General features: G+C 40.4%; 2 protein-coding genes across 9 annotated transcripts in view; one reads left to right on the top strand and one right to left on the bottom strand.

The window, feature by feature from the left end:
- The window catches only part of LOC113066589 (neogenin-like), a 1,074,835-nt gene that overhangs the window by 86,232 nt on the left and 960,735 nt on the right, over positions 1-27,868 (bottom strand). The window lies entirely within an intron of this gene.
- On the top strand, positions 777-13,662 carry LOC113066588 (DNA-binding protein RFX7-like). Its single transcript, XM_026238498.1, has 10 exons — positions 777-2,180; positions 3,704-3,737; positions 8,053-8,138; positions 8,550-8,588; positions 8,739-8,861; positions 8,936-9,052; positions 9,194-9,278; positions 9,406-9,613; positions 9,773-10,074; positions 10,168-13,662. Exons 1-10 carry the CDS (start codon positions 2,068-2,070, stop codon positions 13,639-13,641), a joined length of 4,581 nt encoding a protein of 1,526 aa, XP_026094283.1. The 5' UTR covers positions 777-2,067; the 3' UTR covers positions 13,642-13,662.

The raw sequence follows: 27,868 nt of genomic DNA, 5'->3' as shown, positions 1-27,868 counted from the left end.
TTATGGTCTATACAAACACAAAGTAAAACAGAAAGTAATTTAAAACACTATTTTGATTAAGTCAGACCAGCACAAACTGAATATTGTATATCACAAGGATTTCTGAAATAAATAACAAAACACCTGAATAATATATTCAGAATCAAAAACTAAAGTGGCCTCTGAATCATAAAAGCTGTTGTGTTGAGCCCTTAAAAATTTTCCTTTCACAGCTTAAGTATGAAAACTATCAACAATGGACAACATAACCCAGAACATTTTGAAATAAATAAATGAAAGCAATCTGAATTATTCAGAATCTATATAAATGCTGTTTAAAAATGAAATCTATGTTATCATGCTAAGGAGCTGACTGAAAGCCGGCGACTCCACAGTAGAGACAGGTGCATGTTTTCAACAATATTTCACCTGGATGAGAAAAACATACAGAGAATCACTTAAGACACTTTGCTGTAGACCCATTCCACATAATAATATTCATTAAAACTGTATGTTAACACGTAGGAGCTCGCTGCATGAATCCGTGAGTAAGCTACAGTTTACAAATCAAGAGATTGCGAAAGTGTTCGCGCAGATTATGAATTCGTGGGTACAGATTCAAAAACCGAGGGTACGGTTTACACAATCTGAGCACGGATTGGAAATTCATGGGCTAGGATAGGACATTCGAACCAGAAAGACAGCTTACATTTGACTAAAAGGTTTTGTCTTTATGCTCAACTAAAGTGAAATAATGAGCATATTTCCACTTTGAGGAACTCGTGTTGCTCTCGCCTTGACTCGCCATGACTGCCGCACACACTTGAATAAACGGAGACACGCCCACAGTGCGTCTTCGTGTTTACAGTGATTAGCATCCACCAATCCTACAAAGCGTCGCTGCTGCAAACGGGTTATGCTGCACTTCAGTCAATTAATTAATTATTTAAAAAGTAACGGACAATGCACCATGTGGTAACGGTAACGGAGTTAATTTATTTAAAAAGTAATGCGTTACAGTATTAGTTACTGTCAAAAGTACTAATAACGCGTTACTGCCCAACACTGCTGAATGCAAAGTGATTGGATTATGCACTGAAATAATAAAATACTGCAAATTGCTATTTTGATTTTGCGGGTTTTTAAAGCAGCACACATTTTTCATGGGCAAACCTCTGACTTCAGTATAACTTTAATAAACAACACTTGAGAAAAGTGAGCGCTTATGGTACATTGACATCAGCATTTCAAATTATTTTCTTATTTAAAGATCATCTATGAGTGAAATTCTTCATATTTATTTGTAAAAAAAAAATACATGCAGTTAGAAATATACTGCAATATTCTACATAGCTGGTGCAATCAAACAAGTTGGTTTGAATATAAAATTGGTCATAATATAAGCAGAAGTGTGATGGGTGCAGTGGGTTAGTGTTGTTATACTGTTGTGTATCACCAGCAGAGGGCAGTAGAGTTACATTAAACGCTGTGTGTTTCTCTTCTGTTTCACCAGCAGAGGACAGTGTAGAATTATTTTGTTGTATTCAGACTCAAATTGGAGGTTTAAGAGCTTAATTTGGAAACATTTAATGAACACATCAGCGAGCTGCGAATTATTCGCTAGTTCTAAAATGTACTATAGTAATACTACGTTTTGGTCATGTTATACCAATGCACTCTTTAGTATCTAATTGTATAGAAAAGTACTACATTGTTACATCTTGAGCTTTTGTATAGGTTGGTTAGGGTTAGCTACAAGTGTATAAATCTTTCTGAATCAGTTCTGTTTATCCCTGTACGGCTGTCTCTCGGGAGTGTGTCAGTGCGCATGCGCAGTCTCCGCCTGCGCTCGGTCCGTGGCGGCTGCTGCTGCTGTTTCTGTCCGCCGCGCGAGAATCTCAGTGTATTTCCGCCCTGTTCTCGCCCGCCGCTCGTTTATGCGTCCGAGTCCGACAGCCGGGCCCGCTCTGCTCGGTCCGTGCTCCCGGTAAAGGCTCGTCTCACCGCGGCTCCGGGCGTTATGCGCTCACATGAGGCCTACACGCTGAAGCTGTCCTCCTCCTCCTGCTCCTGCTCCTCCTCTCATGCATGAATCTCACCGTGATGGCTGATGATCAACAACTGCCCGGTGCTCCCGGAACGTCACTGCAGAGCCCCGAGGCCACGGCGCTGCAGTACAACAAGATCAAGAACTCGATTTGGTGAGAGATCCGATCTCAGAAACATCTCTGCGCTCTCAACAGCGCGTGCATGTGACGGGTTGCGCTTGGATCGGTGTCTGATCTCCATTGCATGTGATGCTAGGCTGTTTACATATGATGTCAGATGTCTAATGGACAGCAGACCTACATTTAGTTGCATGGCACATCTGATTTGTGATTAATATGCATGTGCATGCATCTGATTTGTGATTATGGATCTGATGCATGTGGTTATGGCTGGTTTATAAATGCATTAGATTATTTGATTCCATTGCATGGTGCAGCTGATTTCAAATGCATGTGATATATATGTCATTGCGTTGCTATTTTTACTTCCATGGCATTTGGATGTCTGATTATATTGCTTATGATGAATGATTTTCTTCTTTAATGGATCTTGTGATGTCACTGCTTGGGATGTATTTGCATAGGAGGTCTGATTTCATTTAGTGGCATGCATGTAATGTATAATTTCATTTTATGTGACTATGTCTGATATTTCATTTAAAATGTCAGATTTCTGTTGCAATAGATGTATGATTTCATTGCATTGAGACACCATCTGATTTGATTTTCTGATGTCATTGAGATGCAGATATGCTGTGCAGTGACATCAGAAAATCAACCAGATAGAATCAGACACCATCCCCATGCAATAAAATCATGCATCCATTGCAGCTGAAATCAGACATCCAGTGGCATCAGGAAACCATGCAATAAAATCAGACACCGTCCCCATGTAATAAAATCAGACATCAAATCCAAGCAATTAAATTATACATTCCAATGCAATTATTAATCAGACATGCAGATATGCCATGCCATGCAGTTACATCTGACATCTCATGCAATGACTTCAGAAATCAATTAGACAAGTCCTCATGCAATAAAATCAGACATCATAACGAAATCATTCAACCCAATCCAGTCAAACTGGAAATCAGACGTAAAATCAGCAAATTATGTCTAATTTATAAGTGCATTGGGATGTCTGTTTTAATTGATTGGGTATGATATCTGATTTTATTGCTTGGGGATGGTGTCTGATTTTGTTGCATGGATCTTCTGAGGTCGTTGCAATGGCATACCTGATTTCAGATGCAAGTAATATCTGATTTCAGTGCATGTGATCATGTCAGAGTCTGTCTAATTGCATTGCATTTGGATGTCTGATTTTAATTGCAATGGATGTATGATTTAATTGCATGGGTTATCTGATATCATTGAATACAATGTCTGATTTCAGTTCAATGTGACGCCTGATTGATTTTGAAAGTCCACTTGTACCTAATTTCTCATATAAATCAGACATGAAAATGATTTTAGATGATCTACATGCACTTAACCATAAAAGCGTAATTTCTCTAGAACCAACAAACCTGTTAAATGAATAGACAGGTGTTCTTTTCTTTTATCTCAAACAAGCGCAACACCCTGTTATCAGGAACTCAACAGCTTGTCTTGTTTGTGTGTTTATTCTTGAAGCACAACCGGTCTAATAATCTGTTTTTCTTGTTTTACAGCAAATCAGTACAATCAAAAGTGGAGAGTATTTTGGTAAGTCTGTCATGTCATTAATCAGAAACATTCGGTATTATCAGACATGTCTTGTTGTTTATATTATAGATGTGTTTATATTGTAGTTTCCCTTGGTTGAAGATCTTAAAGGTTATTTATAAATGTAACTATTTATGTATATTGAAGTCTTATTATATTGCTGTTGCCACTGCTTCTAAATAGCATTTTTATGAGATAATATCGGGGAAGTATTATGTTTATAATGTTGTTATAATTGTTATAATTTATTATTATTTTTATTAACAGTATTTAAAAAAAAATACTTTTCCTGTGACCATTTTAGATTTTCTGTCAAATATCAAACTAAAGGTTTTATTATGATTTTATTTGTATTTTACTTCTATTACTGAATTTACCATGAAAATCGTTTTTTCTGCTGATTTGGCATTAAGTTATTAAAAAATATTTTAAATAGCAGTGTTACACTGGCCATTGGCTTCCCATCTATGTAGTTATCAGCCACTGGTGAACCAGATAAACCAGCATCTGGTTCATTCATCACGCTGGAAATGGAAGGTCAAGCTGAGCACATTGCATTGTGGGATGCAGTATTGTGTGTCAAGTGCTCTGGTTGTATAATACACACTTAGGCTGGTGTAGAAGATCATAGGAGTATTACATGCAAACAGAAAACCAGTGCACGCTGCAGGGACAGGACAGTATGGGTTTTATGGTGGTATGTTATTAAAAACATTGGACAAGTTTCAGTTTTTAGATCTGTTTTGCATTTGTGAATGAGGCCACTAGTTTGTGAGTCATATTTGGTGAATGTGTTCATTTTGAGACTATTCTGATCGTGTAAAGAGTATGTTAGTGATATTTGTTACTGTCTGACTGTGTGATTTATTTTTAGTTCCAGCACGCGCGCGCGTGTGTGTGTGTGTCATCTGAAGGACACTCGCTTTTATCAAAACAGCGCTTTCTTCAGCAGTTATCATTGGAATCATTTATAGTTATTCTTCAACTGGGAGTATCGTAGTGTCCTGCTATATCTTTCTCGGATGATGTATTTTTCACAATTCTTCCTTTACATGTTTGTAGAAGTTACACCAGTTAGACCAAATGTCCTACTGTAAATATCTCAAAACTTAATGTTTGATTTGTAATATGCTTTGCTAAGACTTTAAAGATGATTTTCTCAATATTTAGATTTTTTTTTGCTTCCTCAGATTCCAGATTTCCAATAGTTGCTCATCAGTTACTCGGGAGAAAGGTGGATAGCTAAAAACCTTTTGAACATATTTAATATGTGTGACATGTGTTGCATTTGCTCTGAAGTGCTTTAAAAGTGCTGTTTCAGAGAAGTACATTCTGAATATTGAAAACAAAAACTAGCGTAACCGATTACAACAATACGTTGTCATTATATCACTACATAGAATACTTTGTCTTTGTTTAACAATACCTTTTTACTATTTTTCGAGCCGTCACTTAAGCTACAAGAACAGCTGAACTGATTCACAGAAGTTATGAACTTAAATATCTGTAATATTCATAAATATTTGCTGTATCACCTACTCCATTTGTACCATGGTAATTCTGTGAATTAACTTGAATGATCAAATAAATGTCATGGTATTTGAGTATGGTAACCATTAATTACCACAGTATTTATTCAAGTATTGTGTTATTAGCTTATACTGTATTAATAGTAATCCACAGTGATTTTTGAACGATTGTTCATTCTCAACATATTTGAGCAAAATGTTGTAAGTTAACTTCAAGTGAGGATTTAAATGAAGAAGTCATTCCTTGCACTTGTCTTACTGCTGTTTTGCTGATGAATATTGGTTGAGTATTTCTTTGTTGCCAGAGAGCAGGCTTTTAGTTACCTGTGATCTCTAAAGAGGCATTTCAGGATAGTTAGACAAACTTGACGGAAATATCCACAATTTTGTGTTATGTTCCAGGCGAAGCTGACAAAACTGAAAGGTCAATCCTCCGGAATTGTAAAGATTGGAATGGAATTATATAGAATTGATTTGGAATGGAATGCAATTGGATATATGTCCAATTGAGATATATCTCACTAATTTTATAGTTTGGAATGGAGTATAATGGAATGGAATAGAATGGAATGTATTGGAATTGTATAGAATGGAATAAAATGCAGTTATATAGATTGGAATTGAATAGAATGGATTTGGAATAGAATATAGTGGAATTAATCGGAGGTTTATAGATGGGAAAGGAATATAACAGATTTGAATGGACTGGAATAAAATGGAATGGATTGGAATTGAATAGAATGGATTTGAATAGAATAGAAAGGGATGCATTGACATTCTATAGATTGGAATGGAGTAAAATTAATTGGAATAGAATGGAATGGACTGGAATTGTATAGAATGGAATTGAATGCCGTTATATAGATTGGAATTGAATAGAATGGATTTGGAATAGAATATAGTGGAATTAATCGGAGGTTTATAGATTGGAAAGGAATATAACAGATTTGAATGGACTGGAATAAAATGGAATGGATTGGAATTGAATAGAATGGATTTGAATAGAATAGAAAGGGATGCATTGACATTCTATAGATTGGAATGGAGTAAAATTAATTGGAATAGAATGGAATGGACTGGAATTGTATAGAATGGAATTGAATGCCATTATATAGATTGGAATTGAATAGAATGGATTGGAATTGTATAGAATGGAATTGAATGCTGTTATATAGATTGGAATTGAATAGAATGGATTGGAATTGTATAGAATGGAATTGAATGCTGTTATATAGATTGGTAATTAATAGAATGGATTGGAATTGTATAGAATGGAATTGAATGCTGTTATATAGATTGGAATTTAATAGAATGGATTGGAATTGTATAGAATGGAATTGAATGCTGTTATATAGATTGGAATATAATAGAATAGATTTGAACAGGATAGAGTGGAATGGATTGGAATTGTATAGATTGGACTGAATATAGAATAGCATACAATGTTGATATGCTAATGGAAATTGTTGTGAGTACAGCTGATCAATACATTAACAGCTACTCACAACAACTACAGTGTGTGAATGTACAAATAAACAGGACAGTAAAAGTAATACGATACTCAAACTGTGTCTTTTACCACGGTTAAAGGGTGTTTGTTTGGGACAACATGACACGGGATGGCCACCCCAATATGATAAGACACCAATGTTCACTTGATAGTTTAATCAGAATCCGAATAAACAACTCTTTCACCAGCTAATAATAGTTAGTTAATTAGTGCGACTGAAGCTGTTTGTGAAAGCAACATAAAACGACTTCAAACTCAAATGATCCAATCAGAATTTAGAGATGCACTATACATATGCTACAAAATACAATAGTGTGTGGCAGAATATGAGTTACAGTGTACAATTTTACATGTAATGTGTTTTGTTGCTCAGCAATTGGCTGCTACTGCCAAACAGAGCCAAGATAACTACTCTGTAAAGATGTCACAGTGTGTTAGAATGATGGTGTAAAATGATCACAGGTATTAATAAAGCTCTAGAGTAGACAGAATGAGCATAATAAAGCCTGTAAAGAGTCGAACAGAATAATAATAAGGCTGTTTGCTTTGGATGGAAGGATTTATAACCACTACATGGTACGTCTAGGTAATAACAGTGAATTGTCTTTCTTTTTTTTTTCTCTTACTCTCATTGGCTGTCCAGCCATTCATGAGCGCTGGTTCCCCCTAGCAACAAAGAGGCAAATAGAATAGGACGAGGTGAGAGGAATCACTCTCACCAGCCAATGAAAGGCGAGGTGGGCGGAGCCTGTGCTGAAACGATGTGTTGCCAGTCTGTCAGCATTGACATGCATGTTTACTGTCAGGGTTTACATGGAAACCAGCTAAGACCAGTGCAAGACTGCAGGTTTGCTGCTGGTCATAAGCACAGACACGCTCTGGTACGGTGCACCTGACCGACTCCAGGGGCTCTGCTTCTGCCCGTACAATACAGCAACCTCGTGGAAATGAATACAGTGATGTCATGGGCTGCGGAGCCTTTTGCAGGGGCCAGAAATCAAGGTTGCTAAAAAGTTGCTAAATCAGATTCCTGCTGCAGTGGAATCTCCATCTCAACCAAATATAAACTTTTATTGGAAAAACTCAACTATTGTCATATTTGAAATAATAAATACATTTTAGTATAGTCATAGAATTTTACTGATTTTCACACTTTAATTACGTTTAATACCTTTGCATGAATGTTTACATGCCGTTTTCTTAAAGAGTAAAAATAAATGTCAAACTTGTCTGAATTGCCTTTGTCTCATATTCCTTGTGTTGTTCATTTACACAGCAAGATGTTGAGAAGTTTACAGATATCGAGAAGCTCTACCTCTACCTTAAGTTGCCTTCTAGTCCCAGTAGTGGCAATGACAAAAGGTACATTTTATTTTTTTATCTACAATATTCCTGTCCATATCCCCCTCCTCTGTTTTTATGATTTGAACTTCTTATTTGTGATTTTTGTGCTTTGCGATATCAAATACTCTCATGGCATATACGTCTAATGATTATGATTCACTCTTATTTACATTCAGTAAAACATGCATATTTGTTATAAAAATCTAAAAAACAAAAATTCTAAACATTTGCAAGTATAATTTTTTTTATAATGTTTAATTTTGCGTTTGTTGTTCGCTTCACATTGATTTATGAGCTAATCATTTCGCCATTTATATAGATTTTGTGTAAATTATGACACTGCAATACCAGGCTTCCTGTGTTTTATCATTTGTTTTCCCTTATCTGTCCATCATGTCAACCCCTCTTTACCAACATGATGTCCAATAGAACTGAAAATCAGAGGGGCTCTGCAAGTCCTGCAATATGGTAGTACAACTTTAACTATATTAAAGGGAAAATAATTATGAAATCATTTGTAACATGATATATTACACAGGACCAACAAATGTACACACACCCTTCTGGTGCTGCACCATCACTGTTTTAATCCTTTATTTTCCTCTGTTTTCCCCAAAGCGACCAGAATTCCATGTCGTCCAGTCGGACTCAACAGATGTACGCATTCAACTGGATCCGAAATCACTTGGAAGAGCACCCAGAAACCTCACTGCCAAAACAAGAGGTGTACGACGAATACAAGTGAGTGATTTGACACTGGAATGGACAGAGGTTGTGTTTGCTTGTTCTCATCAGTTTCTGATGCTGTGTTTCAGGAGTTATTGCGACAATCTGGGTTACCATCCTTTAAGCGCAGCTGATTTTGGGAAGATCATGAAAAATGTTTTTCCGAACATGAAGGCACGCCGTTTGGGCATGAGGGGGAAATCAAAATATCCTTTTGTGTGGAAATATCTTACTGCCTATATTTTGATTTTGAGATACCGTAGGTTCCTACCTAAAGCTTCACAACATTTGCTTTTGAAACATTTTGTGTTCATTGAGAATTGTTGTGACCCTTTACAATGTGTTACGTACTGCTATAGTGGACTGAGAAAAAAAGCCTTTGTGCACATGCCATCACTCCCTAACCTGGACTTACACAAATCAGGAGATGGGGTCAGTATCCTGTTTCTGTCAAGTCCAAAACAAGAGATTCATATCATGCTCTAATTGCAACAGCATTGTGTTGGTGTTCAAATGAAGTTTGATAAGCATATCCCCTCTTAATGCTGGGCTTCTTTAGTGTGAGTTGTTGGAGTCGACTGGACAGTCTCCCAGTGCTGAGGATGAGATGCGCTCGGCAGCTTGCGGTCTTGTCTGCGAATGGGCTCAGAAGGTTTTGAGTCGCCAGTTTGACAGTGTGGAGGAATTGGCACGCTTTCTTCTCAACAGTCACTATATAGGCACTAAATCCATGGCAGCTCTTACTGTCATGACTGGAACCCCAACAGGCAAGACACAAAAATGGCCTTGCATACAAATCTAGACGATGCATGATTAAATGTCGGTTGTAGCAGCTACTTGTTGCACCCTTCACGAGTTTTACTTGTGTGGCATTCAAACTATGTTCGTTACTTGTATTTAACTAGAATCTCTTTGATAAAATACAGGTATGAAAACCCCTACGCCTGCCTCTGCCTTTGTGCCAACTGGTGAAGCCAACTTATTCCAGCCCCAAGTGAAGACCCTCCCTTCGCCTTCTGTAGATGCCAAACAACAGCTGCAGCGGAAGATCCAGAAGAAACAACAGGAACAGAAGCTCACCTCTCCTTTGCCCACTGATGCCCAGGCCAGAAGGGCAGAAGCGGGCACACCCGGCCCTGGATCCAGCCTGACCTCTGGAAGTCCTGCACTACTGTCCCCTCAACCAACCATAGGCATCGTGGTCACTGCTGTTCCAAGTCCTATCACAGTAAGCAGATTTTTGGTTGATAGCAGGGTATGGATGATTAGACATTGCTGAATGACAAATTATTTAGATTGCTTTTGTTTGTGTCATTTGCAGGTTCAGAGAAACCGGCAACTAATGACCTCTCCAAGTCCCGTTGGGGCAGCAGAGGGAAAAGTTGTACCTGTTAACTTCCAGGTTGTGACACAACCTGTTAAGCAGTCTCCAAAAACGCCCCAAAATATCCCTGCCAGCCCAGTTGGTGACAGGTTGGCCAGACACCGATATGCCCAGATTTTACCTAAACCTTCTGCCACAAGCGCCATTGCACTTCGCTCGCCCCAAACGCTTCTTATCACCAACAGCCCCATCAAGACGGTGATGCCCACGCCCCATGTTAGCTCTGTCAATGTGGTCAAGATGACTGCAATTTCATTAGCGCCTAACAGTAGCAGTAGTAATAGTATTACTCCTACCCCTTTGAGACCTGCTTCGGCAGGTATCAGTAGCACAGCTTTCCTGGAAGAATCTAGCCAAATCCAGCTAGCGCAGAATGGGGCATCTGTCATGTCTCTTCAGTCATCTGGGAAAACTGGACATCCCTCTACGACCCCAACCCCAGCAGCATCCACTGTTACTAATGAGGTAAAAGTGACATTTGAAGCTGTGAATGACAGTTACTCAGCTACTGCTGTTGATAAACAAATCACCGCATCAGGGGCAAGAACAGGACTAAAGAATGAAAGAGCCACTAAATTCAGGGCTTCCAGTGAACCCTCTCTTCTTATTAAGGCATCCCCTGTGCCTGAGAGAGTGACAAGGACCAAGAGTGACTCTACAACCCCTTCAAGTACAATCATGGGGGCTCTTGCCCCGAGCAGCAATAACAACGATCACCCAGAAAGTACTTTGTATTTAACTGTTACTAGCCAGAATGTAGATGCTGAATTGTCATCCATTTGTGCGATGGCAACTGCAAGCACTTCTTCTAAAGATGCTGTTCTTGGTCCAAAAAGCCCTCGTAAACGTTCTGCATCTGTTTTGGAAACCCATACAATCCCAGTTAAAAGAGTATTCATTTCCCAGCAACCTTTGGATAGTGGAAGCAATGCCAAGCCTGGTATTGTAATAGCAGCTAAGAAGATTCAGAGACCTGGCACTCCAGCAAGACCAGAGAGCGCTCCATGCAAAGTTACACTAAAACAGAGTAGCTCTCTTCCAACTCAGATCTTAGCTCTTTCTGACACTCCCATTGGAGCCCTGGACATCTCCCAGATGGTTAATCCTCAGAGCTCTTTACAACTCGCAAATGAAGCTGCTGATATTAGCCAGAATGAAACTGCTCCTGCTAAAAGCACAGTTTTACTGCAGCAAATCTCAACTCACCAACAAATCAGCAGTGACGTTTCTCAGGAGGTATCTACTGTAAGTGAGCTCAAGAGTTCACTGCAAGACTACTCACAACAGATGCAAACAGAACACAAACAGATTGCCGCTAATCCATTACCGTTGACCGCCCAGGAAACTGAGACCACTAGTCAGCTCACTCTTCAGCAGGACATTGTTGATTTTGAAGGAGCCCAAGCAAGCATGGACTATTTTCCCTTCAATGATGATGATATGACCCAGGACAGTATTGTAGAAGAGCTTGTACAGATGGAGGAACAGATGAAGCTGAATAGCAGCTTGCAATCCTACTTGAGCTGTGTTGATATATCCCTACAAGGTCAAGCCACGGTTGGCCAAGGAACAATCCTGTCGCCCCATCAGACAAGTACACAGTTCTATCATTCGTCTCACAGTAGCGCCACGCCAATCCACACGCCAACTCCGACACCCACACCGACACCAACACCTACTCCAACTCCTACCTCTGAGATGCTACCAGGGGGTCATTGCTTGACCAGAGAAAGTCCTTGTTCTCGAATGGCACCTGTTACCCCAGTGGATAGCTTCTTGGGTGGGCGCCATACACCCATCAGCACTCCACTGTCTAACTGCAGCAGCAGTGTTCCTCCGAGCCCCATCGAATGCCGCAATCCCTTTGCGTTCACTCCTATAAACTCTAGTATAACTGGATATCACGATGGTAGCGTTGTGTCCAGCAGTCCAGTGAAACCCATGCAAAGACCAATGGCCACCCACCCAGATAAAGCCAAGCTGGAGTGGATCAACAACAGGTACAACAGCACCGCAGGGTCTCCTGTTATATCCACCAGCTCCACCATTGGCATCCTGCCCAGTTACCAGGATCTGGTCGAGGACCACTTCCGTAAACCACATGCTTTTGCCATCCCAGGTCAATCTCTCCAGTGTCAGTCAAGGCATCAGGACGGAAACTTGGGGAGGTTAACAACCGTTTCTCCAGTGCAACAAGGACAGCAAACCACCCTTAGTAGCAAGCAAGAAAGTTTTGCCATCCCAGCTCCGTTGGACAATAAAGGAGCAGGAAGCACATCTACATCTGGAGGTGGAACCTTCCGGTGTCGCAGCGTTAGCCCAGCAGTTCGTCAGCGTAACCTTAGCGGCACCTCTGCACAAACAGTCACCACTCCACGGTCTGTTGTTTCTCCCTTTAACTGCCCCCTGACATCTGAGGTCCTGAACATTTTGTCCAACAACCAGTCTGTGGTCAGTGCCAGCAGCTTGGCCCAGAGGAGCCAGTCAGTTCCACTAAACATCATGATGCAGTCTGAGCTGCTTCCCATCAGTCATCAGGGGCAGCAAAGCAATAGTGCTAAAATCACCACCGTGCTCCTTAGCAAGATGGACACGGATGGAGATGACACAGTGCGAGGGCTTGGTGTAAATAACCTGCCCGCCAATTATACAGCGCGGATGAACTTAACCCAAATCCTGGAGACGACACAGGGCTTCCCCGGAGGCCCCAACTCTCAGAACCAGCAGCTGCCTCTGGACACAAGCCCTTTGCCTTTTGACTTCCAGAAGACGGGTTACCTCATAAGTGCGGGAGAGGAGCAAGTCTCCTTCTCCACTGGTGACAGTCGAGCACAATCAGGCTCAGGACTGCAGCAACCAGAAGAGCAGCTTCAGCTCCAGGAACAAGATCAACAGCTACAACTCCAGAATCAACAGCTGCAACTTCAAGACACACAGTTGCAACTCCAGGACCAACAGTTGCAGTTGCCGGACCAACAACAGTTACAAGTTGACCCAGGTCTCACCCAGCAGCACTTGTTGCCCCAAACCTCGCAGCAGGTTGTGGATCAGGAGCAGCAAGAGCAACTGGACTTCAACACTACCGTCAAGGATCTCTTGGGGGAGGACAGCCTCAACCCCAGTTCCCAACTCGTCGGACAGGTGGCTTCAGAGCTCAGTGCTGTCGCCTCTGACTTTTCGAACGATATCCGGTTGACTTCTGACCTTTCGAGTAGCATTAACGACTTGAACACTTTGGACCCCAACTTGCTGTTTGACCCCAGTCAGCAGCAGGACCAATATGAAGACGCCACACTGGAAGAACTGAAGAACGATCCTCTGTTTCAGCAGATTTGCAGCGATACTGTGAATTCTGCTGGTTTTGATTGGTTGGAGAATAAAGACCAGCCAACCGTGGAAATGTTGGGATGATATTATTCCGTTCTTTTACTGTTGCTGTTGTTGTTTATATTTATGGTTTCTGTTCAGCGTTTGTTTTTTTTGTATTGCGACATTTTGTGTATCCTTAACGTACAAAAATATTGAATGATGTGTCTGTGCAGCAAAAATCTGGACACTTTGGACTGTCCAGTGTAAAGTGCCAGCCTGAGGTAAATCTCTTACAGGCATATGCTTTATCTGATTTTATTATTATTTTTTACAATCGTTTTGTTTGTATTCCTGCTGTATGATTTCATAATCATTCCAGTCATTTCCAAAGTCATTTACAGTGAGCGGTCAGATATTTCCTCTGGTTCCAGCTGGTAGTAAAGTACGTTCAATATGATGAGACATCACATGGTGCACAAGCACATCCCTCTTTCATATATTTCCTCCCACTAAAACAAGTGCATAATTTGTTCTCGTATTGAAACTAAATGCAATATTCCAAGTAACAAATCACTGACGTTGGGGAAACTCACTTTCTAGAACGTTGTCTAAAGATCCAGTAATGTGGCTTTTGCGAGTTTGCAAGTGCCCCCATGTACCATAAGTACAGCAGAGGTGAAATATCACATCTACATATCGTAAACCGGTCAGTTCAGTGAACTGCGGAGATCTTAGGTGCTACTTGGTGCTGACTTAAAGAATCGCATTTACTGTACCTTTCATCAGCCATCATTTGTTTTGTCAAAGTGATTTTACACATTTTTGGGGGAAAAAGGTTTTAAGGCCATAATACCAGTACTGTTAAATCCAAACTATTGGGGAAGGATGAGATTTCCAGTTTGTTTTTCTCTCAAAAAAAAGGGAATATAAAGACTCGTCTGCCTTATTTCCAGAGTCTAAGGCCTTATCCCATCTCATTAAAGGCTTCTGAATTCAAGGATTACTTTAAAAGGACGACCTTGGTGCACTTGTCGTGAATTAGCATTGTCCATCATCAGATGGTTGCTAGCCATTTTGAAGGCTTTGCTAGCACATAATTTCAAACTGGTAGTGACGACGGTATGGTGATGGCTAGATATTCTTACCAACTCGAGATCAACAGGCAAACCTGTGTCGTTTCTCCAGCCTTAACTCCATACCAAAGAGAAGCTGTGGAGAACAAGAGATTGCGATCCAATGAGGTTTACATCAGGCCGTCATCAACAAAAAAAAAGGGATCTTGACTGTTTTTGTTTGTTTTTACAGTGAGTGAATTAGCTTTTGTGTAAAGTATGTATATGGCGGATTTATTGGTAACTATGTATGGGGAGCATGCTGTACAAGTTCACGAAGGCTAAGTTTCTAAGCTGTAGGTAATGCGACATTTGTAAAAACGACATAGTTGTCATCATGAGATTTCCATTTTATCAAGATGCTAATGGTGATGATTTTTAGGTAGATTCGAGTGCCCTTAAGAAGAAAACACTGATCATAAATCCATAGCCAGCACGATGTTTCGCTCGGTACGTTTCTGGCTTCCTGTGATGTGCTAGTAAATGTTGGGTCTGTAGCTTGCTAATATACCATTTTTCTTAGAAGTTTATTGGTTCCTGCGTATGCAGATGTAATGTGCAAATGAAGAGAGGATATTAAAGCATGGATTTATCAAAAAAAAAAAAAGAAATTAGATAAGACAAATATAAAGTTAATTTAATCGTGACATAGCTAAATTTTGTCGAATCAAAGCAGCAGACACTGGAAATGGTTTGAAAACGTTCATCTTATTGCACTAAAAGTTGGGTTTCTTTTATGTCAACAAACAACAATTGGTGCCCGCGTTGTTTTTCTTCTAATGACAATAAACAGGGGAATTACTAACCTGTGCTCGAAAACGACAATGAATAATTGCCTTGTGTAGCAATGAGCTCTAATCTCAATGAGATCTGCGTTGTACAACTTCTCGTACCCGAGAAGAAAATATATTTAAAATTACAGCAAGTTAAAAAAAGCCAACATGCTTTACCATGTTATAAAATGACTGTATGTGCGCATGTATGTTAAACTATCTATGGTAGTATTTGTAGTGACCACTCTTTTAGCCAATCAAAACAGGACGAGAGGGGACAAAAGTAGTTCTTCAGAAGCTATATGTTAACTAAGTTAAAATAAGTCCGTTTTTGTTAATGAACGTTGTTCTTGTTCTTTAATCTTTCTTATTTTACATATATATAAATATAAAATGGCTATGTGAAGAAAGCTGTACATATTTTTTACGTTCCGGCGTTTATTAAGGCACTGATTAACTACCGTTTTTATTTTAGCAGTAAGACTCCAGTCCTCTTTTGATACACAGGGTTTGACGTCGCAGATGTTGTTCGTCAGGTCAGTCTTGTAGAAGAACATGTTCATTCTGTCTGTCAGTTTGGATCTGTAGATTTGAGCCTCTGATGTGCTGGTGTATCTGCTCTATGTGGACCGTAGCTTGTTGATATTGCAGAAGTGTTTCAGCGATGTTTTGTTTTTTCTCCTTTTTTTTTTTTTCCAATGGAAAGTACTCACAGGTGAGATTTTTTTAAGTGGTTTTAAAAGCCAATAAACATTTTTAAACAACACTGTGTTGCCCTGAAGTGTGTTTGTCCAGTTTGAGCGCCCTCTGTTGGTTCACATTGACACTGCAGCACACAGACACACACTATCCAGCTATTTGCTAAGGAAAATATTTCTATTTTTTAATTTAAATTTTAACAGTATCTCGGTGTTAATAACACCAATAACGAGAATGATTACTTGCATTCATCCCAACAGCACACGTTCATCACAGAGATGTCTACAAGACGTGTTTCTTTATTCATCTATACGACGTGAATAGACACAGAATCATGTGAACTTTCCACCTCTCATCTTTTAATTTCAGAAAATTACAAAACGTCTACAGCGTGTCCAAAATCATGAGCTTTGCCATTCATCACGACTGCACACTCGTTTACAACAAACAAGAAAAACAAATTGATTTCCTACATCATTTCTTCAAGTACGTAATGACCTACAGATGCCTCTGATAATGCACGTTAATACATCACAAAATAAAGAAGATTTGACGATTACAGACAAATACACGACAGGCTTTCTTCACAGCAACCAAACGCTCTCAGATTGATACGTCATGATGAGGAAAAAAACATATATAAGTCGCACTAGACTATAATTCACGTTTATTTAGAACCAAGAACCAAGAGAAAACATTACCGTCTCCAGCCACGAGAGGGCGCTCTATGTCTTCACTGTAGACTACAGCAGCACTGAGCAGCAGAGAGCGCCCTCTGGCGGTTGGAGACGGTAATGTTTTCTATTGGTTCATTTCTCTTGGTTCATGTCAAATTAATTTAGATAAATAAGTCGCACCTGACTATAAGTCGCAGGACCAGCCAAACTATGAAAAAAAGTGTGACTTATAGTCCGGAAAATACGGTAGTTATTATATACAAAATGTATACATATTTGGAAATGAAATATCATATATAATAATGAATTATTATATATAATTTATACTAATTTCGAAATGAAATATTATAATTAAAATACATAATTAGATTAATTATAATATTTAAAAATGGTATAAATATACATGTATAAATATAATTTATGCATTTTAAACATTTATACTTATTTTGTGACTTACTAAAATATTAAAACATTTTTTTTGTAAAATATACATAAATATACATGTAATGGTGTATGAGAGTGAAGTAGTGAGTGAGATGTTTGTAGCCGTGCAGTAAACACTGGTGAACATGTGCATCTCATGCTGGTCTCAGAACCAGTTCCTGGAGTCTTCCTGACTCGTGCTGGTTTAACCCTTTACAGACGCTGCTCTGGATGTTAGCACGGGGTTAAACCGGGGTCACCTGTGGGAAGAGTGTGTGTTACAGTGATCTTAGGGACGAGACTGTGTGTGTGTGTGAGTGTGTGTGTGTGTGTGTGTGAGTGTGTGTGTGTGTGTGTGTGTACCTCTCTCTCACACTCATCGCCGGCTGTGTGTTGAGGAAAGAAAGCTGTTGTTCCAGACTGCAGACGCGAAATGTCAAATAACACGATGAAAAGATGAGCAGAATGATGCTGGAGACACAAACACACAAAGGGTTAACATGCATGCTCATCATCTCAATCAATGTTCTGGTTGAGAAAGTAAACGTACAAGTATAATTATAAATATATCAATTTAAATAAACAATATAATTAAAAATATAAATCTGCATTAATAATTATAAATAAATTCATTTGACAATAAAAATATGTAATCATTCATTATTATTTATTTAAAAAATACATTAATATGCTTGACATTTTTGATTGCTATTGTTCATGACATTATCATAATAAATGCAATTATTCATATTTAAAGATTATTATGCATACAATTATAAATTTATTTGACATTTTGATGTTTTTGTTATGTTCCTGTTAATGACTTTCCATTAAAAAATAAGACTAAAGTTACACTATTACAGTAGTTCCCATTGCCATTATTAATTATTATAAATATATTTTTTGATAATTGCACGTTTTTATTTATACAATTATACATTATTTATTAATATAAATAATGTATATTTTTATATATTAAATTATTAACAAATCATTATTATGTCTAACCTTATATGCTTGGTTTATATTTTTATGTAATTGTAGGTCTATATAATGTATATTTTAAAACTATATTGCATATGTTGGTGCCATAATAATGACCCTTTTCAAATGTCTATGTGCTTTTCTTCTCTTACTTCTTTTGGGTCTCACTTGCTGTGGTGGAGCGGTTATGAAATATTGTTCTTGTAAATACTTTCCAGCATTTTCTATTATCAGTAATAGATATGCATGCAAACCAGAGCGAAGTGCAAAGGTGTGAACTCAGAGATGTGGATCCGGATTCAGACAGCAGTAAAATCACATCAGAGTCTGAATCAGGCTTTAGAGCAGTTGAACTGAACAACCAGCAGAGGGCGACATTACTCCACAAACACACACAGTCTTTCTGCACACTCCTCATGTGAAGCCCGGACTCACAGCAGAATGAAGAACTTGAGCAGATGATGCTCCACGAGACCCAGCTCAGACTCACTCTTCTCCGACTCCAGGCGTCTCTCTGAGGGTCACAAAACATCACGCACTCATCGTCAAACCCTACAAACATCTTAATAAGCCAGCAGGGTTTCTAACTCTCTACAGGCGGCTCGAATGTGAACGAGAGCGTGTTCAATTATAATCATGTAGTGTGTTTGAACAGCGTCTGAGGATAAAAGTCTGCGTCCAGAAACATTGGGTCTCTCTGTGTGTGTGCGCGTTTCTGTGTGTGTGTGTGCGTGCGTGTGTGTGTGTGGGTGCGTGTGTGTGTGTGTGCGTGCGTGTGTCTCTCTGTGTGCGTGTCCTTCTCTGTGTGTGTGCGTGTCTCTGTGTGTGTGTGTGTGCGTGCGTGTCTCTGTGCGTGTGTGTCTCTGTGTGTGTGTGTGTCTCTGTGTGCGTGTCTCTGTGTGTGTGTGTGTGCGTGTCTCTGTGCGTGTGTGTCTCTCTGTGTGTGTGCGTCTCTGTGTGTGTGCGTGCGTGTCTCTGTGTGTGTGTGCGTGTCTCTGTGTGTGTGTCTCTGTGTGCGTGTCTCTGTGTGTGTGTGTGTGCGTGTCTCTGTGCGTGTGTGTCTCTGTGTGTGCGTGCGTGTCTCTGTGTGTGTGTGTCTCTGTGTGCGTGCGTGTCTCTGTGTGTGTGTGTGTGCGTGCGTGTCTCTGTGCGTGCGTGTCTCTGTGTGTGTGTCTCTGTGTGTGTGTGTGCGTGTCTCTGTGTGCGTGTCCTTCTCTGTGTGTGTGCGTGCGTGTCTCTGTGCGTGTGTGTGTGTCTCTGTGTGTGTGTGTGTCTCTGTGTGTGTGTGTGTGTGCGTGCGTGTCTCTGTGCGTGTGTGTCTCTGTGTGTGTGTCTCTGTGTGTGTGTGTGCGTGTCTCTGTGTGCGTGTCCTTCTCTGTGTGTGTGCGTGTCTCTGTGTGTGTGCGTGCGTGTCTCTGTGCGTGTGTGTGTGTCTCTGTGTGTGTGTGTGTCTCTGTGTGCGTGTCTCTGTGTGTGTGTGTGTCTCTGTGTGTGTGTGCGTGCGTGTCTCTGTGCGTGTGTGTCTCTGTGTGTGTGTCTCTGTGTGTGTGTGTGCGTGTCTCTGTGTGCGTGTCCTTCTCTGTGTGTGTGCGTGTCTCTGTGTGTGTGTGTGCGTGTCTCTGTGCGTGTGTGTGTGTCTCTGTGTGTGTGTGTGTCTCTGTGTGTGTGTGTGTGTGCGTGCGTGTCTCTGTGTGTGTGTGCGTGTCTCTGTGTGCGTGTCCTTCTCTGTGTGTGTGTGCGTCTCTGTGTGTGTGCGTGCGTGTCTCTGTGTGTGTGTGTCTCTGTGTGCGTGCGTGTCTCTGTGTGTGTGTGTGTGCGTGCGTGTCTCTGTGCGTGCGTGTCTCTGTGTGTGTGTCTCTGTGTGTGTGTGTGCGTGTCTCTGTGTGCGTGTCCTTCTCTGTGTGTGTGCGTGTCTCTGTGTGTGTGCGTGCGTGTCTCTGTGCGTGTGTGTGTGTCTCTGTGTGTGTGTGTGTCTCTGTGTGTGTGTGTGTGTGCGTGCGTGTCTCTGTGCGTGTGTGTCTCTGTGTGTGTGTCTCTGTGTGTGTGTGTGTCTCTGTGTGCGTGTCTCTGTGTGTGTGTGTGTCTCTGTGTGTGTGTGCGTGCGTGTCTCTGTGCGTGTGTGTCTCTGTGTGTGTGTCCTCTGTGTGTGTGTGTGCGTGTCTCTGTGTGCGTGTCCTTCTCTGTGTGTGTGCGTGTCTCTGTGTGTGTGCGTGCGTGTCTCTGTGCGTGTGTGTGTGTCTCTGTGTGTGTGTGTGTCTCTGTGTGTGTGTGTGTGTGCGTGCGTGTCTCTGTGCGTGTGTGTCTCTGTGTGTGTGTCTCTGTGTGTGTGTGTGCGTGTCTCTGTGTGCGTGTCCTTCTCTGTGTGTGCGTGCGTGTCTCTGTGCGTGTGTGTGTGTCTCTGTGTGTGTGTGTGTCTCTGTGTGTGCGTGTCTCTGTGCGTGTGTGTGTGTCTCTGTGTGTGTGTGTCTCTGTGCGTGTGTGTGCGTGTCTCTGTGTGCGTGTCCTTCTCTGTGTGTGCGTGCGTGTCTCTGTGCGTGTGTGTGTGTCTCTGTGTGTGTGTGTGTCTCTGTGTGTGCGTGTCTCTGTGCGTGTGTGTGTGTCTCTGTGTGTGTGTGTGTCTCTGTGTGTGTGTCTCTGTGTGTGTGTGTGCGTGTCTCTGTGTGCGTGTCCTTCTCTGTGTGTGTGCGTGTCTCTGTGTGTGTGCGTGCGTGTCTCTGTGCGTGTGTGTGTGTCTCTGTGTGTGTGTGTGCGTGCGTGTCTCTGTGCATGTGTGTCTCTGTGTGTGTGCGTGTCTCTGTGTGTGTGTGCGTGTCTCTGTGTGTGTGTGCGTGTCTCTGTGTGTGTGTGTGTGCGTGTGTGTGTGTGCGTGCGTGTGTGTCTCTGTGTGTGTGTGTGCGTGCGTGTCTCTGTGCATGTGTGTCTCTGTGTGTGTGCGTGTCTCTGTGTGTGTGTGCGTGTCTCTGTGTGTGTGTGTGTGCGTGTGTGTGTGTGCGTGCGTGTGTGTCTCTGTGTGTGTGTGTGCGTGCGTGTCTCTGTGCATGTGTGTCTCTGTGTGTGTGCGTGTCTCTGTGTGTGTGTGCGTGTCTCTGTGTGTGTGTGTGTGCGTGTGTGTGTGTGCGTGTGTGTGTCTCTGTGTGCGTGTCTCTGTGTGTGTGTGTTTCTGTGTGTGTGCGTGTCTCTGTGTGTGTGTGCATGTCTCTGTGTGCGTGTGTGTGTCTCTGTGTGCGTGTCTCTGTGCGTGTGTGTGTGTCTCTGTGTGTGTGTGCGTGTCTCTGTGTGTGTGTGTGTGCGTGCGTGTCTCTGTGCATGTGTGCGTGTCTCTGTGTGTGTGTGTGTGCGTGCGTGTGTGTCTCTGTGTGTGTGTGTGCGTGCGTGTCTCTGTGCATGTGTGTCTCTGTGTGTGTGCGTGTCTCTGTGTGTGTGTGCGTGTCTCTGTGTGTGTGTGTGTGCGTGTGTGTGTGTGCGTGTGTGTGTGTGCGTGTCTCTGTGTGCGTGTCTCTGTGTGTGTGTGTGCGTGTCTCTGTGTGTGTGTGCGTGTCTCTGTGTGCGTGTGTGTGTGTGCGTGTGTGCGTGTCTCTGTGTGTGCGTGTCTCTGTGTGTGTGTGTCTCTGTGTGTGTGTGTGCGTGTCTCTGTGTGTGTGTGTGCGTGTCTCTGTGTGTGTGTGTGCGTGTCTCTGTGTGTGTGTGCGTGTCTCTGTGTGCGTGTCTCTGTGTGTGTGTGTCTCTGTGTGTGTGTGTGCGTGCGTGTCTGTGTGTGTGTGTCTCTGTGTGTGTGTGTCTCTGTGTGTGTGTGTCTCTGTGTGTGTGTGTGCGTGCGTGTCTGTGTGTGTGTGTCTCTGTGTGTGTGTCTCTGTGTGTGTGTGTGTTTCTCTGTGTGCGTGTCTTTGTGTGCGTGTCTCTGTGTGTGTGTGTGCGTGCGTGTCTGTGTGTGTGTGTGTGTGTGCGTGTGTGTGTGTGCGTGTCTTTGTGTGCGTGTCTCTGTGTGTGTGTGCGTGCGTGTCTGTGTGTGTGTGTTTGTGTGCGTGTCTTTGTGTGTGTGTGTGTGTGTGTGTGTCTCTGGCTACATTCACACTGCAGGGCTTAATGCTCAATTCCGATTTTTGAAAAAATTAGATTTTTTAGCAAGGCCGTTCACATTTCCAATTAAATGCGACCTTTTGTGATCTCCTGTGTGAACGTGAAGTGACCCAGAAGTGACCCGCATGCGCAGAAGAGTACTCAACGGTGAACGACGTCACTCGTTGTTTGCGCAAGTAACTAACGTTAAACATAGATGTCAACAACGGTGTAGTCAACAGCGGAGCTCTTTTTGCAATAATAAAGTTATTTTCCCAACGGAGCCAGCACAATTACAATCTGCTCGTTTTAAGAAGAAAATTAAAAAGAAGGAGGAGAGTTTTTGTGGCGTTTTGCAACGTCGGTACAGAGAAGCGTGTGGGTGTGGAGTCGAGTGGTGGGATACTGATGTGAGTGGCTCTTCTCGTTCCCGCCTACTTCAACGCAGAATTATGACGTTTGTAGCGTATCAATGATGTACGGGTCGGATACATGTGGTCTGGCCGTTCAGACAGAGGTCGCATTTCAAAAGATCGGATACGTATCGGATTCAGCACCACATACCCAAGTGGTCTGGGTCACATTTGAAAAGATCGGATCTGTGTCGTTCAGACTGTCATGAAAAGATCAGATACAGGTCGCATAGGGGCAAAAAAAAAAACTGAATTGGGTCGTTTCAGCCTGCAGTGTGAACGTAGCCTCTGTGTGCGTGTCTGTGTGTGTGTGTGTGTGTGTGTGTGTGTGTGTCTCACCCTCCAGTGGTGTGTGTGCTGTGCTCTGGCTGCTCGTGGAGGTTTCCAGCAGGTCTGTCAGTGATGAAGACACGGAGGGTGCAGACGGTTTACCGCGCCACTTCAGCACCGGTGTGAAATCAGTAGACACTGGAGACTCATCCTGCACAAAATGCAGTTCATATAAGAGAATAGTTTATCAGACATAAACATCACAAACAGCTGTGTGTGTGCTCGTAATGCTGTGGAATCACTGTACCGTCGACAGAGAACCAGGTTCCTCCAGGAGCTGCTTCAGACTTAAACTCTTCTTATCGTTCACCTGACGATCAAACACAGAAATCATCTGTTTACACACCAAACAAACATACAACTGTTAACATACTGTGAGTGTGTGTGTGTGTGTGTGTGTGTGTGTGTGTGTGCGCGCATGTGTGTGTGCTCTTGTTTTTGTGTCATATCAGGACTCAACTCTGTATAATGACATGGGTATGACACAGGTATTACAAGGAGAGGGTGACTTATGAGGACATAACCCATGTCCCCATTTTTCAAAACACTTATAAATCATACAGAATGAGTTTTTTTGAGAAAGTAAAAATGCACAAAGTTTCCTGTGAGGGTTAGGGTTAGGTGTAGGGTTGGTGAAGGGCCATAGAATATACAGTTTCTACATTATAAAAACCATTACACCTATGGGATGAACACACTTTACACAAAAACAAACGTGTGTGTGTGTGTGTGTGTGTGTGTGTGTGAGTGAGTGAGTGAGAGAGTGAGTGTGTGTGTGTGTGTGTGTGTGTGTGTGTCACCTGTAGGTGTGTGCAGATTCTCCTCAGCACGTCGTACACACTGTCTCGTGACAGCAGAGACACAAACACATACTGGAAACAAGAAACACAAGAGAATAAAGCCTCAACTGCACACCGTCTGATTAATATGTATATTTTAATTGTAATAAATCTGTTATATTGAGATTCATATATTTATTTAATCCCAACATACAAACTAATATATATATATATACAGTACAGAGCAAAAGTTTGGACACACCTTCTCATTCAAGAGTTTTCTTTATTTTCATGACTATGAAAATTGTAGATTCACACTGAAGGCATCAAAACTATGAATTAACACATGTGGAATTATACACATAACAAAAAAGTGTGAAACAACCGAAAATATGTCATATTGTAGATTCTTCAAAGTAGCCACCTTTTGCTTTGATTACTCTTTGAATGAGAAGTGTGTCCAAACATTTGGTCTGTACTGTACTGTATATATATATATATATATATATTAAATCAACTATTATCATATCAAACTTTTCCCATCAAATGATTACTGTGATATATAATACATTACACACACACACACACATATAAAATGATATAATAGTGCTTTAATGATGTTTGGATGATGTATAATGTTTATTGTTTTGGTTAGATCTGAGTTTTATAGATCTCCATGAGCTCTGATTGTTGTAGTTTCTATCAGAGAGAAACAGTGTAGATACAACAGAGATCTCTGGGTCAAATACAGTATGACCTCTGACCTTCTGTCCTCTGTCGGTGGAGATGACCAGTCCGTTAGGAACCAGTCCAGCCGTCTTGTGTTTCTTCACCAGCTGCACAGAGCCCACCGGGACACACACCTGAGCCAGCAAACACAACATCAACACACACACACACACACACACACACACACACACACACACACACACACACACACACACACAGCTCATGATATATATACCTAATATTTAGATTTTATTTTATTTTAAATGTATTTCTTTAAAAAAAAAAAAAGTATAGTTCTGCAGATTTGGTCACATATTTATCTGGAATCCTTATAATCGAACATCTTTCATTTGCACGTTGCAGAAAGTGTCACAAACCTTGCTGTCTTTCCCGAACAGGTTTGCATAGAAACACAGCCAGTTTGGAGAGACGTAGAGGCGTCCCGCAGAAGAGCGCAGGAATAAACTAGAGCACCAGAAGAGACACGTCATATGAAACACAATATCTGTCACGTATTACAGCAGTCATTTCTGAAGCAGCTCAAAGCGCTAAAGCTCACCCTTCATGAGGATCTCCTCCTTCGGGACGGCCGAGAAGAGTTTGTGGTACTGTGAGTTGTATTTGCTGACGGTCTGTGAAGAGAAACACATCGTCCTGAAGATCTGCGTTTCATCCAAACTTCATCGAGTCATTAAGTGTTTTCTACAGGAAGATCATGTTGAGAAATACTTACTGAACCCCTGTAGCATCTCTTCACATCCTCACACGACAGATCCTCAATCAGCTGGAGCCTGAAGACACACGTAAAACACATTTCGTTTCGTTTTATTAAAACAACCAAAACAAACAAGTGTCCAATAATTAAAAAAATCACCTAAAAAAACACCAATGATATAGTAATGGACAGTAATAATAATAAATATGTTTATAATGATCTCATCAGCATCAGTGAAGTGTTGAACATGTAGATGCACATCCGCTCTTCAGGACAATCCTGTTTTCTATCTTAGTATATTTTAAATAAAGTAATGTAATGTTAAAGTAATGTATTCCTGTGATCAAAGGTGAATTTTCAGCATCATTCCTCCAGTCTTCAGTGTCACATTAATCAGAAATCCTTCTAATATATCGATTATCAATATTTAAAACAGATGAGTACATTTTCTTCAGCATTCTTTGATGAACAGAAGGATCCACAGATCAGCATTTGTGTGAAATAAAAAGCTTTCGCAACATTATACACCATATCATTCAAAAGCTTTGTCAGCATATATATATATATATATTTTTTTTTTTTTTTTTCTTAAATAAATTATAAAAATTAATACTTTTATTTAGCAATTGATCAAAATTCATGATAAAGACATCCTTTTACAAGAGATTTCTATTTCAGATAAATGCTGCTCTTCTGAACTGTCTATTCATCAAAGAAACCTGAAAAAATTCTACTCAGCTGTTTTCAACATTATCATAATAAGGTTTTTTCTTTTCTTTTCTTTTCTTTTTTGTTGCAGCAAATCAGTATATCAGAATTATTTCTGAAGGATCATGTGACTGGACTAATGATGCAAAAAAGAAAAATCAGCATTGAAATCCCAATAAATTACATTTTTAAATATATTCAAATAGAAAACAATTAAAACTAGCTATTAGTAAATATATTTCAAAATTTCACTGAATTGCAGTACTTGGATCAAATAATGCAGGCTTGGAGAACAGAAGAGAATTAAACAACATTAACAAGCTTACTGTTGAAAAACTTTTGACTGGTAGTGGATACTAAAGGCAAGTAATTGTTGTCTAATTTCTAGCTTTTCTTTTCTTTTTTTCTTTTTTTTTTGGCTAAGAAATCTATAACTGCTGGACAATAACAAATAATAATGATTTGTTTATATACTACAAACAATTGTTATCACAAAATAAGGCAGAATAGTTTCTATACTGTAATAAATGCTATGTCAATTAGCACTGCATTGTTGTTATACTTTATCACCTGCTGGAGATTTCTGAAACAAACAAACTGTTTTCATACAGCGATAGCTGGACGCTTTTGTCCATATTAGGAGTTTCCTGTTATGACTTTCCGTCTTCGAGTATGAATGAAACACACACAGCATGGGAGTTTAGCGCTCCGTGATGTTCATTTCGCCTTCTCGGTCCGAAAAAAACATCAGGTCATGCGCAGACTATCCTGTCTCTTTGAGTTTAAATCTATATTTATTCACACCAGCTCTTGAAAACCTCTATATGAACACACTTGCCCGAAAAAGTGCGGGGGACGAATTTCCGTGATACTAATAGTTGGGGGGACACGTCCCCCGCATCCCCCGCGTAATCTACGCCCCTGCATTAGTGTTTCATTTTTTCCTCACAGGAGCACAAACCCCACTGTTTCTGAAATAAATGGAGTTTGTATCAGGATTTTCCGGTTCTCCCTCACCTCATTCCCTGAACTTCCGCTCACAAACAATCAATCATTGATGATAACTTCTGTGTTTCCTTCCTGGAGAAACTTCCTTCTGAACGCTGACAGCAGATGCATCACGTAAAGCAGAAAAACCCTTCATTAAACCATCCTCTCTTCTCCTCTCTTGAGCGTCCAGAGGTCAGTGATTCTAAACAATCTATTTAGCATTTATTTTAATTTAATTAATTCTTTTCTTTTTTTTCTTTATCTAATAAAGTTTTTTTTTTAAATCTAACACTAATAATTAATTTTATAACATAATATTATTATATTATTTTTTTTTAAATATTACTATTGAATTGTTTTTATTACTAAATAATTATTATAAATTATTATTATTTTAATTATGTTTTAATTTTATAATTAAAACTTGTATACAGATATATAAATACACAAAACACACACATAATAAAAATACTGTTTGATTTTTTTTTTGAATATTTATTTATTTTATTGTTTTGACCAATATATTTTTTTTTATTTAATGCACAAATACTGGAGACGTGATCTTGTGTTAACAGTGTTGTCGGTTTTGTTTAACTGAGGTTTGATCAAACTCTTGTGAGAGAAATTGCTCAGCAAAAGCAAAAATGCAACACAAATGATGAGTGACACATAAACACGAGGATGGCAAACTGTCACAGAAGATCAAATCTAAAATCTGTCAAATAAACGCAGATGAATGATCACGATTAACCTCAGGCTGTGAATTCATCAGGAGAAAGCAGTTGAGGAACACTGAAGAGGAAACATGATGAGATCCCACTGCTGATGAACAACACAATCTTTAATTTTTTTAATCTAACAATTATACTTTATTATATATATATATATATATATATATATATATATATATATATATATATATATATATATATATATTTCTA

Source organism: Carassius auratus, chromosome 50, assembly GCF_003368295.1.
Source record: "Carassius auratus strain Wakin chromosome 50, ASM336829v1, whole genome shotgun sequence".
NCBI lineage: Eukaryota > Metazoa > Chordata > Actinopteri > Cypriniformes > Cyprinidae > Carassius > Carassius auratus.
Note: the sequence above shows the minus strand (reverse complement) of the source record. Positions and strands in the feature narration are given on the sequence as shown.

What these genes read in the sequence shown, in the direction of transcription:
- LOC113066588 (XM_026238498.1), top strand. Translation starts at nt 2,068, where the DNA reads ATGAATCTCACCGTGATGGCTGATGATCAACAACTGCCCGGTGCTCCC. An exon ending in AGTAGTGGCAATGACAAAAG is followed by an intron (nt 8,139 to 8,549) that starts GTACATTTTATT and finishes GATGTCCAATAG; the next exon opens with AACTGAAAATCAGAGGGGCT. An exon ending in CTGTTCCAAGTCCTATCACA is followed by an intron (nt 10,075 to 10,167) that starts GTAAGCAGATTT and finishes TGTCATTTGCAG; the next exon opens with GTTCAGAGAAACCGGCAACT.